The 18325-nt window shown below is 42.5% G+C and overlaps 1 protein-coding gene across 1 annotated transcript in view; it reads left to right on the forward strand.

Annotated features, from left to right (window-relative positions):
- ADCY5 (adenylate cyclase 5) overlaps positions 1-18325 on the forward strand; it is a 301690-nt gene that overhangs the window by 234869 nt on the left and 48496 nt on the right. Inside the window, exon 9 of the mRNA XM_067549629.1 lies at positions 14702-14724. Coding sequence (XP_067405730.1) covers positions 14702-14724 — 23 coding nt within the window. The remainder of the gene's footprint in view (positions 1-14701; positions 14725-18325) is intronic.

The following is an 18325-nucleotide window of genomic DNA, read 5'->3' on the forward strand; positions in this document are numbered from 1 at the left end:
GGTGGCCCTGAGGTTTGAAACCTAGTTAGTGGCACTGGGTGAGATGGAGTAGTGGTCACAATGCCATGCCCTTTCTTCTATAACTTTGTAAGGTTTATTCTGCCCCTTCACTGTAACGTGACACTTATGTCATGAGGCAATGTAGACGTCCTCACAATGAGACACCAGCCCAGTGGAGCACTTCCCACCAGCAATGGAGCAGCGGTGGCAGGAAAGTACCGGGTGCTCTGGGAAGTAGCTGGTCCTCAGATTCTCTTTGTGCTCTGCAGGTGTGTTTCCAGAGCATGAACTCAGCTGGTCTGGAATCACACTGTGATACCAACTACGCAGAACATCAAGGTGACTCATTTGGTTTAGGTTCATTATTCTCAAACAAGGAGTGTTCACGTGGGCCAGAATATCTTTTTTTTCTGAACCATTTTCCTCTTCCCAATCTTCTAGTGCAGATCCAAAGTTAAATGGGACCTGAATCCAGTGAAATGACATCCTTGCTGGCTCACTCAGCCTTCCCTGACAGCCTCTGAAGCTCTCCCTGATAGCCTTTCCTGGAGTGGTAGGAAAATGATTATCTTCTTCCTTCCACTCCTCAATTCTTGATCTTCCTGCCAAATAGAGCAACAGAGCCCATCCAAGAGGCGGCCAGTGAGCAACGATCAGGGTGCACCGCACCACTGCCCATGCGCCTCTGTTTCTGGCTCACTGTCATACCCGGGTCCAGATCCCCAGAGTTCTGCTTCATTCCATCCTCAGTGTAAACTGCCTCAACTTCTTGCAGAATCTTCAACAAACCCTTTCTCTTTGCTCTTTATCAGCCTCTGCACTATATCTTTCTCACATATTAAAGGTAGAGGAGGGTGGGAAACAGACGCCATGAGAAATGCCTGTCTGATCCAAAAAAGAGGAATGGAGAAAATAATCTGCCCTGTGTGAGAAACTGCTGTCAGTTGGCAGACTCTACAGTAAACCTTACTGTGCCACTCTTCCCTTTGATGGGCCTGTGGCCGTTGCTTGTGATGCCATTTCCAGCATAAACAGTGTAGAGCAATTAGAGTCATCTCACCCGTGTTAATTAGCTAAAGCCGACTGATTGGAAGAGACTGGGACAAGATGGGCATTGTGACTGTGTACAGAACTGGAAAAGAGCCAGAATGACTGTGTGAAAGAATCTGCTCTCAGCTGGTTTCTATTTTTGTTGCTCTTGGGATATTTTTTCTTTCTAAAGCCAGGGCAGTGGACCCAGGATAAACTAATATTTATTCCCCCATGGAAACACAATTTTGCATGCACTGTTTCTGATATACACAGGGGATGAGAGTTTCCGCTCCTCATCTCACACACCTTTGCCTTCCCAAATGTTTTTCAGGTTTTATGTTTATTTAAGAGGGTTTATAACATAGGTGACTTGAAAAATGTGGTGATTATGAGGATGTTTTCATTTGTTTGGTAGTAACAATACTTTGCTTTTTTAGTAGCACCTTCCATACTTGGACCTCCGAGTATTTTACAAATATGAATGGATTTTAGTCTCTCTCACTCCCAGGAGGTCAAGGAATATCTTTTGTCTCAGTTCCCCATCTGTAAAATGGGAATGTAAATATTGAATCTCCTGGCCAAGGTGTCACACACAGTCTGTGACAGAGCCAAGTGTGGTACATCTTCAAGAAGAGGAATCTTATGCTCTCCCTCTGGACTGCCCATCTGAGCTTTACACTGCCTCCTTGATGACTTCCTGGGACCCACTGTCCATTTTCTATAAAATGCAGCAGATTGCAGCCACCCATATCTTTATTAAAAGAGTGCAACCAACAGAGACCACATGCCCCAGAATGCAAATGTTCCTCCTTGATGCAAGTGGAAAGAGAAAATTGTTACCAGAGGAACTGACTGGCAGGATGCTTCGGGTGAACGGGTGGGAAGCATTGTTTATTGCTGCTCCACGCACGCATGCCTTCCACAAGTGCGTGCTGCTGACTTGTGTGTAGGGGGCCCAGGGCCAAGCAATAAGCTGTGCCCCTGACAAAGCAAACCAGCTCTTTAGAGGCTGTGAAGACTTCATGGGCCATCATCCTAGCACTCAACAAGCACTTGGAATGCACAGCAGGACCTGATACACACACTAGGGGGAGAAGTCTTCCTCTGCAGTCTTGTCTCACTCTGTCCTCCATAAAGGTACAGCATGGGGGGAGGCTCTTGTCCATATAGTCTCAAATGAAGGGTGATTGGTGTGAGATTCTTTGGTTTATAAATATTGCACGCGCGCACACAACATTATTTTGGAACCTTAATCGTGTTCTTTTCACATCAAACACTCAGAAGTCAGGAAATGCCAGCTGTCGTGTGTGTCTGCATTATGGTAGTTTTTAATTACATGATTACATACTAGTTTTTTCCCACAGGACCCGTGCCTCATTCAGTGCACGGGATGGACAATGCTCACTTCAGGAGCGGTTCAATATTTTGTTTTATCCTCATTGTTCAATGTGTGGCCCTAGAGAGTATTTTCTGCACACCATTCAAATCCTGCTCTGAAAACAGAATTTTGAATTTCTGTATAGGTTCCTTACAGTATCTTTGCACTTGACAAATATTAATTTATCTTTGCAAAATCCCCATGAGCTGTGAGGGTATAATTATTCTCAGTTTACAGTTGGGGAATTGAGACAGAGAGAGACTAAGGTCAAACATTTCCACTAATTTTGGGTGCCCGATTTGAGACACTGATTTTCCAGAATACGTAGCATTATATAGCACTTCATATGTTCAAAGTGCAGCTCCCATTCACCTCAGTAACACCTGTGCGTGCTCAGCATCTCTGTGTAAATCAGGCCTCAGGATTTCCAGTCAGGCACCCACAAAATGAGGAACACACAATTAGTGACCACCTGTGAAAAGTTGGGTTTAATGTGACTTGCCCAGCATCACATGGGAACTCTGTGGCAGAGGCAGGGATTGAATGCAGTTCTCCAGGGCAGCATTCAACTGCCTTAACCATGAGACCATCCTTTCTTCTCCTGCAATCCCTGGCCTCATTCACTACCCACCGTCCAACTTCTGCAATACATGAGGCAGGGGTCCTACAGACCACAGTCATCTTCACTACACAGCCCTGGTTCACTCCCAGAGCAGGCCAGCCTGTGCGCTGAATGAGGCAGGATTCTGTGGAAAAAGTAGTACGTGACCATGTAATTTAAAGACTGTCAATAATCCATACACACAAGGGGGCTGAATTAAGGTTGCACACCATAATCTATAATAAACTAAAGTACTTTGGCTCCAGTCAGTTGTTAATTTTAATAACACTTTTGTGACTTTACAAAAAAAAATTTCTTGTTTGCTATTCTCTTTGTGGAGCTAAAAATAATTTGTTATACACAGAGTCCCTTTTAGTGCCAGTTGTCTATCATGGTGGCAGAGTTCTGCATGTCACCTGAATACACATAGATTGGAAAATGCCCTGGTGGCATTTGATGCTGCAAAAATGCATTTGACCTATAGAGAAAGCAGCATGAAGTGGTAGATACCCTGGAGGGTAGGGATAGGATACAGAGTGACCTAAACAAACTGGAGGATTGGGCCAAAAGAAATCTAATGAGGTTCAACAAGGACAAGTGCAGAGTCCTCCACTTAGGAAGGAAGAATCCCATGCACAGCTATAGACTGGGGACCGACGAGCTGGGCAGCAGCTCTGCAGAAAAGGACCTGGGGGTAACAGTGGATAAAAAGCTGGATATGAGTCAGCAGTGTGCCCTGGTTGTCAAGAAGGCTAATGGCATATTGGGCTGCATTAGGAGGGGCATTGCCAGCAGGTCACGGGAAGTGATGATTCCCCTCTATTCGGCATTGGTGAGGCCGCATTTAGAATATTGTGTCCAGTTTTGGGCCCCCCACTACAAAAAGGATGTGGACAAGTTAGAGAGAGTGCAGCGGAGGGCAACAAAAATGATTAGGGGGCTGGAGCACAGGACTTATGAGGAGAGGCTGAGGGAACTGGGCTTGTTTAGTCTGCAAAAGAGAAGAGTGAGGGGGATTTGATAGCGGCCTTTAACTACCTGAAAGGGGGTTCCAGGGAGGATGGGGCTAGGCTGTTCTCGGTGGTGGCAGATGACAGAACAAGGAGCAACAGTCTCAAGTTGCAGGGCGGGAGGTCTAGGTTGGACATTAGGAAAAAGTTTTTTACTAGGAGGGTGATGAAGCATTGGAATGGGTTACCTAGGGAGGTGGTGGAATCTCCATCCTTAGAGGTTTTTAAGATGAGGCTTGACAAAGCCCTGGTTGGGATGATATAGCTGAGGTTAGTCCTGCTTTGAGCAGGGGTTGGACTAGATGACCTCCTGAGGTCCCTTCCAACTCCAATAGTCTATGATTCTATGATCTCGTTTGCCATGCAGAAGTGCTGGCATGGGTTCCTAAGGCTGCCATATGTTCATTATGTTCCTCGTATGCTGACTGAAGTAAAACTGCCCAGGTTGCCAGCTAACACATGCACCAGGGGAAACGGCGGGCTTCATTTAAAATCAGCCCTTGTAAGAAAGCATGAGCCAATTTCCTAAAGTGTCATCTGAGTCCTGGTGTGAACTCTAGGTAGGTCCACCATTAGTAGGGTACCCTCTGCTCAGTTTATAGAGATGGAGCAGTCAGGAAGCACTCAGCGCCATGCCAGAATCAGGCCCAGGTAGAGGCAAGCTGATTTTAGAGGTGACCGCTGTGTTTGAAGTGCCAATATTATTTATGCTAAAAAACAGGGCTTGGGGTAAGGAAGAGGGATGAAAGGAATTTTGAGTGCAAATGTCTATGATTTTAACTTTGACTTCAATTAGATATCTGACTTTTACCCTTTCTGCCAGTAAGTTTCCCCAAAGCCCCCACGATACAATTGCAGAGCTAATTACAACGTGAAATTGAAACACAGCCAAATACAGTTTAAAAAAAAAACCTGACAATGAATGTGTTAAACTTAAAAGAGCAAATTTGAAAACATATTTTTGGATGCAATTAATGTAATAATTAAAGGCCAAGGTAAACACATTTGAGACTCCATGTGGCTTCATTTGGAGCTCTGTGCACACCCAAGACCAGAGTATAGTACCAAATATTTTATTGGGCTTTACATCCCCATAAAAGAGCACTTGCATAGCTGCATGATCATTCAGCTGTAAAAAATGACACATAGCACCAGGCACTGAATTAACTCAAATGGCTGTCTCCATAGCATGCAACAAGTGCAGCTAATTTACACCATTCCTTACCTCCACACTGCCTTACAATGAAAGACACTCTCATGACTCAGAAAATCAGGGTTGGGAAAAGTCTCAAAGGAGCAAAGCCTGCTAACTTGACTCCCCTTGGTTCTAGTCTGATAACGATGATTTGAAGAATAAAAAAACAGTGTGGCAAATATTCCTCTCATTTACCCCAGTGCAACCTCACTGAAGGCAAGAGAATTTACTCCTGTGAGTGAGAGAAACGGGGATTGACTCCCATAGTTTCTCATAATGATGAACTTGTTCAGGTCTTATCTCCTTTTCAAGCAATCATCTCATCATCAAATCCTGCAAGGAGTCGCATTCGCTACGGTGTAGACTGGGACAGCAGAGAGTAGAACATGACCCACTGTTTGTATCTCATCGTTTTTAGATTCTCAGAATTGGATTGCAGGGAAGAGGAATGAAAGGAATTTTGGGTGCAGATGTCTATGATTTTAACTTTCACTTCACTTAGATATCTGACTTTTACAGTAAGAAAATACCAAGCAATCTATTCTAGGCTAATCTTTATATGTTTCATTTGTGGGGCCTCCAAACAGGATGTCTCTCCGTCTTGTTCTTCTCTTCAGTCTATCTTGGACTATTTGTGCCGCCTAAAGCAGCAGGGTCTGGCACTCTTATGTACTAAGGTTAATTCAGCAGCTATCTCAGTCTTCCACCCTCCAGTGAATGGCAAATCAGTATTCCTGCATGAAATGATGGTCCAGTTTCTTAAGGGGTTGAAAAGATTCTATCCTCAGGCTCGCAAACCAGGTCCTGACAAGGCTTACAGGGTCTCCCTTCAAGTCGTTAGCATCGAGCTCCCTACTACTTCTCTCTTGAAAGGTCGCTTTCCTGGTGGCAGTCACCTCGGTCAAAAGGGTCTCAGAGATCAAGGCCCTTACATCAGAACCACAGTACAGTGTTCTTCAAGGACAAGGTCCACCTATGCCCCCATCCGACCTTCCTGCCAATGGATGGTGTCACATTTCCATAACAACCAGCTCGTTTTTCTTCCTGTCTTCTTCCCAAAGCCTCACAAAAGCTCTGAGGAACATCAGCTTCATATGTTGGATGTTAGGCAGGCCCTTGCCTTTTATATTGAGAGAACTAAGCCTTCCACAAATCCATGGAACTCTTTGAAGAAATAGCAGAGAGGATGAGAGGGCTCCCTGTGTCATCCTAAAGAATCTCGTCCTGGATAACCACTTGTATTCGAGCTGGCTACAACCAGGCAAATATTCTGTTTCCAGCCATCGTGATCACTCATTCCTACAAGAGCCCAGGCTTTGTCAGAAGCATTCCTCACACAGGTACCAATCCAGGACATCTGTAGAGCCACAACCTGGGTGTCAGTTCATATATTCGCATCCCACTATGCCATTATCCAACAGGCCTGAGATGATGCCGGTTTCGGGAGAGCAGTGTTGCAGTCAGCATGTCCATAAACTCCGAGCCCATCTCCTGGGGTACTGCTTGTGAGTCACCTAGCATGGAGTGGACATGAGCAAGCACTTGAAGAGGAAAAAACAGTTACTAACATTTCGTAACCGTTGTTCTTCCAGATGTGTTGCTCATGTCCATTCCATGACCCATCCTTCTACCCTTCTGTTGGTTTTACCAACAAGAAGGAACTGAGAGGGTGCGGGGCCCGTGGTGCCCCTTATACCAGCACATATGTGTGTGGCTCCAAAGGGTGCTATAGCCAGCCAAACAGATACTGCTAAGGGAAAAAACTCCAGCAACAGTGTATGCGGTGTGCGCACACCTAGCTTGGAATGGACATGAGCAACGCATCTCAAAGAACAGTTACAAAAGGTTAGTAACTGTTTTTTCCATTTACATCAGAACAAGCCCCTTGATTTCAGTGAAGTTTCATTGCTGTACCTGTGCGTAGAATTTTGCCTAATATCTATGATCCACATTCTTCTTCTTCAATGTCTAAAGAGTGTATAGAACATCATGGAACCACCATAATACCTTGTATAGGCTAAATACAACGAACGTAAAACTTTATTCTGGTGAATCAAGGCTGGCAATCATCCTGTATTAAGTTCTTGAAAATAAAATTAAAAGCCAGCACTTGTTTTACATATAATTAGCATATAGAAACTGAAATTCTGCAACTGATGTGAGTGAGTGAGTGGGATTTTACATTTATTACATTCTTAGTTTTACTTGAAAACCTCGGGATCGCTCTAATAATACATGAACATTCTAGACAGTTTTGTTTTGAATGACATCTTTTGAACAAACCATTTGCCAAAATCCTTTACATAATTAATGTAAATAATAGTTTCAGAGTTAATATATCAAAAGGTTAACTTATTCCATACACCAAAAGGTTGCTTAAGACACTAACTCAAAGGTGTGAAATGCAGTCTAGAGTGTGGACTGAATTACATGTTTAATTATTGTCTGTGGTCCAAAAATACAAAAATAAGGCCATACATAACCCTTGATGCACAGCAGAACTCCCTCTGATGTCACAAAGATCCAGGGTAGAACTGTGGCACTTCAGTTAACAATGAATGCCAAAACTTTCTAAAGGGGGAGTCTGATTTTTAATGCCACAGTTCTTGAATGCTGAACCTTCAACATTCCTCAGCCTGATTTTCAGGGATGCTGCAGTTGAAATCAAGGGGAGGCGTTGATTGTTGTTCAGTTGTTTTGATTTCAGGCTCAATGCATCTAAAGAGTGGACACTGTAATTTAAATGCCATATTGAAAATAGAAAATAAATTTGTTGCTGCATCATCACTCGGGGGAGGACATTAAGGAGGGAGAGAATGGTAGAGAGCACTTCTAAGATTTACTGGTGTTTCTTTGTTTCGTGGCCATTTGAAATTAATTTACCAATTGTGGTAATTTACCAATTGTGGTAATTGTGCACACTCTTGGCCCACCACTCTGCACCTGTTCCACTTGAAAATATGGCCCTTGAAATGTCATTGTCAAGATTCAAAGTTCATCCAGAATTAGAAAGCATGTGAGGCTCACACTTCTCAGAGGTGTTGTCTCAGGCTAAGGCCTTGTCTACACTAGCACTTATGCTGGCAAAACTTTGGTTGCTCAGGGGTGTGAAAAAAACACCCACCTGAGCGACATAAGTTTTGCTAACATAAGAGCATGTGTGGGCAGCGCTGTGTTGGCAGGAGAGTATCTCCTGCCGATTTAGCCACTGCCTCTTGTTTAGATGCTTTTATTATGTTGACGGGAGAGCAGCTCGGCTGCTTCAAGTTTTAAGTGTAGACTAGCCCTAAGACCATGCTGCTTTTGGGGGGTTATCTTAATAACCATGATGGCAAGAAACGTTTTGGGGGGGAGGAGGTTTATTGAAAACGTTCATTCTGCAGGATGTGAATACGTCTCCAGGCCAGATAGATCCATCAAGTTGGCCAGATGTAAGCCACGAGCCAGAAGCTGGAAACCTGGTACTAAATCATTTTTAGGAGAGCACAAAACCAAGGAATAATTTGTCACTTTTTACTGCGTGTGAAAAGTGCCGATGGACATCATTGGAACTAAACCCCTCTAGTCGTGAAATGAGTACAGCACAGGGCAGGAGCAGTGGAAACTTCCTACACTACCTTATAAATAAGCCTCAACCTTGCTCTGTGGGTGCACCACTTTTGGGCATGAGAAAGTAGTTCGTTCTTCATGCGGACTCATTCCTGAAAATCTTTGCTGGGGCTGCCCATGAAAGTGCCAGTTCTTATGGTGGTGCTTTCCAGCCATGTGGCCAGTAGGAGGTAGATTGTGCCCAGAGGCTCCTTTGCTCAAAGACTGTCACATCTTTGGAGCTGAATGAGAAGGTAAAAAGCAGATGAAGATTACTCACCTTCTTCTTACGTTTACAATAGCTTAGTAATTGCAACAAGCGTTCTCAGAGTTGGCGTTATTATTTCAAAAGGCTTTTTGCTTGAAACATAAATAGTGATCTGCTCGTCACATATTTGACAAACGTTTTATCACTTTCTTTAAATAATATATATTCATCCACTTCAAATAAACGTAGTCAGTTTATAAGGTGAGCAAGGCAGTTAGAATGATTTGAACTGTTAGAGCAATAGGCACTCATACAAATCCGTATCATAAAATTTTGAACAGAGACAGCCATACAGCATTCAATCTTTCTCTCCCTCCCACCAAGGACTATAATGCAAAATAATTACCTGTGACTCACTCAATGTAAATGTAGGTTTTAAAATGTATAGGCTCAAACAGATAGAAGACCTGTTAAATCATCTAGTCCATCTCCTGGGAATAACTTGTCTTGGCTTTGTGGTGCAGGGCAGCTAGGTGTGGATTGATATTCCTAAACTCATATATAGTGGACTATCTTCCTTTTACAGCAGTTATCACATTTTTTTACTTTATGACTGCAATTAGGTTGTGGCATAGTGTCCTCCCCATGGAAAGTGGTGGAAGCTCCAGCACTGGGGACATTTAAAATGAGACTTAAGAAAAGATTAGATAAGACAATGTATGGAACAGTCCCTCATTCGTGAATACTTTGCAATTCAAGCCTTAATATGTTTCCAATTCTTATTTAGACATGGCTAGAGGATTTATACCCTAGAGACCTAAAGACCTGTGTCATGGCCTTTATTCTAGAACTGCCCTTCAGCTCCTTTGAACGCTGTCTTGCTGTGTCACTCTTCCAGCAACCACCAGATTGGTCTGGGTGGCATCACAGAAGGCTACCTTCAGTTTTGTAGTGTGGCTGGTGTTTTCTAAGCAGAGTGGTGCATCATTGGACCTAACTATTCAGTAAACCCCAGAAGAGCAGGCATGAGATGACTTTCATAGCTAGATCCTCCACTCTGTCATACAACTGAAATGCTATTTTTGTCTTAAGGCTTGACTTTTTAGAGGTGCTGAGCACCCGCAATTTCCTTCAGGGTGTGAATTGAGGCTGCTGAACTGGGAGATCCTCTGTCAAACCTGAAAAGCTGGTTTCCAGGTTCAAACAGCAAGAGTGCCTCAAGGGTCCTCCAATGCCATGTCAGGATGTAAAGGGAAAGATTGTTTCAAATATTTGTCCTGACTATTTAGGGCTTTAAAGCCACTCACTGAATTGCACCTGGAATGGAAAGCTGTACACTTCTACACAGAGGATCCTTAACCCTCACCAAGCAGAGAGCGAATTGAGTTACCAAGCTGAAGGACACTTCAGGAAAGGATCTAAAACAAGCTACACAGACAAGACCAGGCCTGATTTTTCACAGGTGCTGAACACCCACAACTCCCATTTTTTTCAGCTTCTCAACTGAGCACTGTTGTCTAAAGAGCTCATTATTTCCAGTGGTTTGTCTACCAGAGTTTGAGTGTGGTGATCTTCAGAAAAAAGCACAAGACTTTTTTCCTCCTGAATTTTATTATTACTAAAACTATGCTGTTGTAATGATGCCTATAAAAATCAGTTAAACAATGACATTTAGGTCATGTGGCAGTTGGAGAAAGCCAATTATTATTTTACCTTTTCAGATCGTTTGGAACCATGAAGTTGTGCAATAACTGGGCTCTGCGCCCAAGTGATCTTATTTATGGTACCCTTGTCCTCCCTTTCCCATTGTTTGTCATGCTTGATGCATCTTGTTTCAAATTAGATCGTAAGCCCTTCAGAGCAGAGACTGTGTCTACCTGTGTTTTGTACAGCTCCTAACACAGCAGAGCCCTCTTCCTGAATGGTGCCGTTGGGCAATACTGCAGTGTAAAGGATTAAGAATGTTATTGCACATATTTGTGAGATGCCCTAACACTATGGCAATAAACATGCTGGAAATGATTATGAATAAATATTACTTACTGAAAGCCAATGCTTTGATTGACGATCTTTAAATATATGACAATTCCCACTCTGACGAGCCTTCAGTCAATTAGTCCATCGCATTTATTGGTTAGCACCAAAGTCTAGAGTTTGAGTATATAAGACCCAATATTGAAAGGTGCTGGGCAGCAGGAATATTAAAATCAAATTGAGGGACATCAGCAGCCTTCAGGTAGGTTCCAAGCACTTTGCTGTATTAGATCGGCAATGGGGATTGATTTTCTTCCCTGTACATTGAATTTTCACACGCATGGCTTACATTTTTAATAATAATTAGATGCCTATATATCAAAGTTCCTAGATGCAAGATAAGGACCATTTCCTGAGCTGGTGCAAGTTAGCATTCACTGTCATCCAAGTCAATGGAGCTACCCTGACTGTCACCAGCCGAGGACTTGGCCGTGTATCTTTATAAACATATACTTTCTGCCTCTATTTATAATAGCACAAAAAGGCATATCTTTTCCACTAATGGACGTCAGGCACAAAACACACATGCTCACTGAGAGCAGAATAGAGCCTTAAAGTATGTGGAAAATTCCAAACACTGATTGTGCTCTTCCGTCAAGTGGTGAGAGAGGATCTACTTGAGGAAATGTTATGGGGGAAGGAACGTATTCTAAGTTTGTCTCTATTGAATTCCTGAGCAATATTTTGAGTATCCCAGTGAATTGCTTCTGTGCAAATAAGGAGGATTTCTTCTAATAATATGTTGACCTTTTAGAAGCTGCATTTAAAAAAAATCAGCTTGCAAGTTCTCTTGCATAATAACTTCATTTTATGAGCTTTGCTGAGTGAAGAAGCCATCATTCATCCAAAATGGGAGTGTTTGAAGTGACTAATTTAATTTACTTAGCTAAAGAGGTTCCCACTAAATTTAATTTTACAATGCTTCCCTTTAATTAAAATTCAAGTCACGTTTAAAATTTTAACCTCATTAGATGAGAAGCACCACAAAAGAAAAAATGAGTAATATATTTTTACTATATCTGATGTATGTATTTTTGAGTCTTCCTTTTGAAAGGCCAGTGTAAGTTGAACTACTACCATAGAAGTCTCTCATTAATCATTTCCAGTGTTTCAAGCAAGTTTTAGAGTTCAAACGGGAGTCTAAATTAATCCAATATTATTTTAAGGCTAATTTTTTTAATGGGCTTGCTAGAAAAAAAAAATCCAAGTTTGCTAGTGCAAATCAGGTAATTGTACACTCAAATGGCCAGTTAGACATGCAGTTGTCAGATTTCTGTCTACCTGTGAAAGTTTGCCTTTTATAATGTGTGCACCTGTTTTTATGAGAATCACTGCTGTGTCCTTTTGAAAAATTGACCCATTTTCAAAATTGGGTGCCTAAAATGCAGGAATTTAGTACCAGTGTCAATATGTAGAGTCAGTAGGAACAATAGATGTTCAGCTGCTATTGAAAATCAGGCCATTTATTTGGTCACCTTGGTATGGGTTTAGTTCCCTAACTCCCAAGTACCCTGAAATGTGAACTTTATGTCTAACAAGCAAGCATTGTCTGTGTTTTCACATAAAGGTTCCCTTCTTTTCCCCATTTGTTGGGTGATAGCTGTTCATTCAGATACTTTCTTATTTTGTCAGTGCAACTGACTGTGACACCAGACAAATTATGAGCACTTTGTCTAGGCGATTAATCAGTGGGCTTTTATTTCTGACACCATCTTGCAAAATTGCTTGCAGGGTGAAAAAAATTCAACTCCTTTGACGGCTGTAAAGCAATTTAAGCAAAACAAATATCTGAGTGATATCTGAGTCCCTATTTAACCTTAAACCAAAAGCGCTTGTACCATTCTTTGGCTCAGTTACCTGGACATGCTAAATTTCATTGGACATGCTAGACAAGTTTGTTGGGCATGCTAAAACATGCTTCCTTCCCATTCAGCATTAGTCTGCTGGTGTTAGCTACTGAAGAATAGCATTCTTGAATGGTAATGTTTGAGTTGCAGTGTCTATTTTAAAGTGTGAGTTTAGTCTGAAAAGTGACTATGTAAAAATGGCACTTTCTTTTTCATTGGACCTGCTCTGTTTGTGTATTTAGACAGTCAGATGTGTTGATTTCAGAAAAATATGTTTTCTCTCGTTTGCCCTGCAAATCCTACACAGTTTAAGGAAAATGTGCAGTGTTCTGTTCTGCCTCTCGTGTAATCACCAGATTGTTAATTTATTTCCAGTTGCGTGGCCAAATTTTCACTCTTATTTACAACTGCTCAATGTCGTTGTCTCCAGGGGCATTGAATAAGTGCAGTTGTGGGCAGGATTGGCCAGCAGGTTATATATGGAGAAGATCCTCATTACATCTCAGAACCCAGGCTGAGATTGCAGTGCTAGCATCCTATCATTTTACTTGTAAATGAAGCGCCTTTGATATGGAGTCTCTGAGATGCAAAGAAACCATGGAATCCTACATCTGTCATCACTACATTTGCTAGAGATTTTTAACACTGTACAAATGCTGCCCTCGTGTACATGGGCATAACTCCTGTTGATTTCAGTAAGACTCGTACCTGGTATCTGAAGGCAGATTTTGGTTCAGTCCATATGCAACCTATTTTATGAAGCCATTCTGCTCTATCAGGTGTGTCAATAAACATTTCAGATTGTGTATAAATGCATATTTTTCTCTTGGGAGTCTTCAGACAGCTCTCAGAGCTTGTCAGACTTGTAAACGCGTAGACAACTTATTCAGTAAACCTGAATGGCCCTGAAATGAATTTTAAGTTACTTGCCAAAATACAATAAATTTCCCCCTTCCCCTTCAGAGATGCATTTTAGTGTTGGGGGAGAGTGTGGAACGCCTTGAATAAAGAACACATTTTGTTACTAATGCTTTACTAAATGGATCCCCAATAAACAGTCCATTAACGTCTTATCCACTGTTTTTGATTGCTGAAAAGTCTCTGCTTGCGCAAAATACTTGGCATGATAAAGTTCCAAAAATAATTTCAAAAGCCCTGACCAAATTCTACTCCCATTTAAATTCCATTGAGTTAGACCAGCTCTGAGCACTTTTGAAAATCCCACCCGAATAACAGAAATGACTTTAAGAAAACCAATAGGCTTCAAAAGTTGACATGGGAGAGCAAAGACTCATTAAAGTAAGCGCTGAGGGAGAAATGGCTATCTAAATATATAAGCCCTTCCTGTAATTGGAGGCAGACAACATTGGCCAAATTCATACTTCGTGCAGGCTAGCAGTGCATTAACTACAATGGAGTTGCCCCAACCTGTCTGCCTGAATTTTGACCCCAGTACATATGCACAGTAGTTTTCCATTGCATCACTTGTATCAGTAACCTTTTCTTAAAGTCAAGCAAACAATGCATGACAAAGGTGAACTGAAGGAGCAGAAGCCATTCCCTTACCTTTAACTTTCATATGTTTATCTCAAGACATGCATTTATATTAAATTGTGTTCTGGCCTATCTATCTGATGAATGATACAGAGACATAGAATATTGTATTGGCTAGGTAAGGCTCTCCATCAACCTATGACAAATGAGCACTGTGAAAGCTCCTATATGAAATGCCATCTTCCAGAATTCTTTGTTGTACCCACGGTCATTCTGTTTCCTAACTGTTATGTTTCATTTTCCTTTCTTTTCAGGGTTTTGAGGATCCCAAGGACAAGTAAGCAAATTTTGTCATAAATGTTTTGTGTTTCTGTATTCTTGGGGTTTTTTCCTAATGTGAAATTAGTGTTTGATACAGATGCTCGACTGCCAACAGTGGAGACCGGGGTCCCCTCCTTTTTTACTCACAGATGAAGTTACAGCATGGAGAGTGACAGTGACATTTCCTGTAGGGGCAGCTAATCTATAGGCACCGCCCCCATCGGTGCGAGCGCAAGTCCATTTCCAATGTCTTAAGCATCTCTGTTGAGAATGCTGACAATGAGTCAATGAGTGCCAGTTGCAGAACTTGTCCTAGAGAATTATAAAAGATGCGGGCACACATGGCATTCTCTTACCCATGGCGCTTCCTGTTCAGAAGAACTTGAGTAGTAGCTGCTGCTGCTGTCAATAGTATTTAATTATCCTTTACCAATTAAGGAATAGTAAGGATGTGCTTCAGAGGGAATGGGTTCAGTATATTAGCTGAGGGAAGTTGGGAGTAGAGAGGGGATTATAAAGTGGGAGAGATCCTCAGAGCTCCCGCAGTGAAATAGAGAAACCCCTGAGACAAGAGAGTAAAGGCAGAAATTTCATTGCCTTCATGTTGCACAATCGCTACACTTACATCGGCTCCCGTATCAGCATAGGCAATATCAATGCTCAGAGTTTTACCTGGCAGATCATTCATCTAGGGCAAGTGGAAGCTCCAGCAGAAGAGACCCAGCCAGGTAGTAGAGCTGTAAAATGCATTTTGATTCCTTCTATTGTTTGCGTCAATCAAATAATCTGTCGTGGGTCCTAATCATAGAATCATAGAATCATAGAATATTAGAGTTGGAAGGGACCTCAGGAGGTCATCTAGTCCAACCCCCTGCTCAAAGCAGGACTAACCTCTGCTATATCATCCCAACCAGGGCTTTGTCAAGCCGCAGCTTAAAAACCTCTAAGGATGGAGATTCCACCACCTCCCTAGGTAACCCATTCCAGTGCTTCACCACCCTCCTAGTAAAAAACTTTTTCCTAATGTCCAACCTAGACCTCCCTCCCTGCAACTTGAGACCGTTGCTCCTTGTTCTGTCATCTGCCACCACCGAGAACAGCCTAGCCCCATCCTCCCTAGAACCCCCTTTCAGGTAGTTAAAGGCCGCTATCAAATCCCCCTCACTCTTCTCTTTTGCAGACTAAACAAGCCCAGTTCCCTCAGCCTCTCCTCATAAGTCCTGTGCTCCAGCCCCCTAATCATTTTTGTTGCCCTCCGCTGGACTCTCTCCAACTTGTCCACATCCTTTTTGTATTGGGGGGCCCAAAACTGGACACAATATTCTAAATGCGGCCTCACCAATGCCGAATAGAGGGGAATAATCACTTCCCGTGACCTGCTGGCAATGCCCCTCCTAATGCAGCCCAATATGCCATTGGCCTTCTTGACAACCAGGGCACACTGCTGACTCATATCCAGCTTTTTATCCACTGTTACCCCCAGGTCCCTTTCTGCAGAGCTGCTGCCCAGTTCGTCGGTCCCCAGTCTATAGCTGTGCATGGGATTCTTCCTTCCTAAGTGGAGGACTCTGCACTTATCTTTGTTGAACCTCATTAGATTTCTAATGAAGAAGAACAGTTGGGCCAGGAAACAAGAGTTAACTTGTGTACACTTACACTGGGCTCATTTCCTAAATGAAGCAAATGTGAGGGAATAATAGAATGGGGGCTGTATTGGGAGACTTGTGAATGAGGGCTCGAGCTGAGAAGTCAGTGGCACCATTTATCAGAGGTGATTTATGGGTCATGAAAGCCGCCCTACTGTAACACCAAACAAATGTTATCCACAATAGGCAGAGATCTACCCTATAGTTAGAAGTCACTTTACAAACCTTATCCAACCCCCACAGCAGCCCTATCAAGTAACAGGGTAAATAAGAATAATTCTCCCCATGTTACAGGAGGAGAACCTTGGGCAGAGAGATTGCAGCTTGCCACAGGGAGATGCTGTCAGAGCCAGCATTTGAACTCCGGAGTTCTTGGCTCCCAGTTCTGTGCTAAACCCACTGGGCCATGCTTTTAAATGAACACACAAATCAAGCCCACCCCATGAAAATTCATATTGAACAAAGAAACCTTAAGGCTGGACAGAAGGATGCCATAGGTGAAATTTGGCATATGTTGAAGGGAACGGCATTCCAGAGTTTTGGGCCCCTCCCTCCAGTCTAAAGGGTTGTGACCAAAATCTTCAGAAGTGGCCAATGATATCAAGTGCTTCAGTTTTTGGTAGTCCAACTTAGAAACATCTCAATAAGCTTGATTTTCAGAGCTGCTGAGTACCCGCAGCTTTTGAATAAAGCCAGTGGGAGTGTTGGGAGCTCAGCAGGTCTGGAAATTGGGCACCTTTCAGGTCTCTCAAATTGAGGCAACCAAAGTCCCTGGCTACTTCTGAAAATGTTGGCCTGTGTGGATGAAGGACTAGCTCTGCCAAGATAATAGTTATTTAGTCCCTGTGGTTCTAACAAACCTCTGTAATACAAATGCTTTCTCTGCCCCTCCCCTTCAACATTCCTCATCTTTTTGTTTGTTTGTTTCAAACCATAACAGGAAGAAAAATATACATATAAAGGATGTTTTCTCTAATGATGTTGGACCATTACAAGAAGGATATAATAAAAATACGTTGATAATAATTTCCAAGAAAGATGATCCTCTTTGGTCAAATTCATAATTCATCTGGCAGCTCATTAAAATGAGTGATACTTGCTCTAAATTTTCCATTTCATTCAGGATCATATACCAGTTTACGCCTTAAATCTTAATTGCTTGCCACTTTTTTGGATCATGAAGTTGGCTCTCAATGGAATTTTTTCTTGCCATTTATTCCAGTTAATTGTCTGCCTTAAAAAACCCTACTTCTGGTCAGTGCGGGGCTGGTCACTACAGTATATTCTCCTGCGGTGATCCAGTGGAACTCCACCAAATATGTGGGGTGGGGGAAGTTGCATTAGGTTGGCATTTCTGTCCAGCATCAAAGGAGTTCATATTTCCTTTCAAAGAGTCTTTTGATCCAATTCAGGGACACAGGTCTTGCTGAAAAGTCTAAAGCCAATATGTGCATACTGAGTGCGTAAAGTTAGGCATCTAAATCCATGTTGGATATCTGAGGTAGTGGCCTAATATTCAGAGGTGCTGAGCACCTGCAGCTCCCACTGACTTCCAATGAGGTGGTGGGTGCCAAACAGCTCTGAAAATCAGGACACAAACTGGAATTTAGGCATCTAATTTAAGCACCAAGCATTGAAAATGTAAATCTAAATGCATGGATCAGCTACTGCTCACACACTGAAGATTATTTGAGGAAAGCAATTAGATCAGGACTAACACAACTCTAAAATGTATTTGAAGTACAGTCAGCATGTCTGGATGAATCTGCTGGGTTTTAACTTTACAACTGAGTGGAAAAGTCATGGTAAGCTCCCTGTGCACTGTTCAGGAGAAAAGGAAAGATCCTATACTGCAAGTCCCCACAATAAAATAAAATGAATTGCATTTGGAGGTGTGACGCCATGCAGGAGCACCTTGCTACCACCTGCCCTTAGCGGGAGGAAGATCTCTGGCCTGCTGTGTGGGTCAAT

This window comes from Emydura macquarii, unplaced genomic scaffold (assembly GCF_026122565.2).
Source record: "Emydura macquarii macquarii isolate MOO-44397 ecotype Brisbane River unplaced genomic scaffold, CSIRO-AGI_Emac_v2 contig_1253, whole genome shotgun sequence".
Taxonomy (NCBI): Eukaryota; Metazoa; Chordata; order Testudines; family Chelidae; genus Emydura; species Emydura macquarii.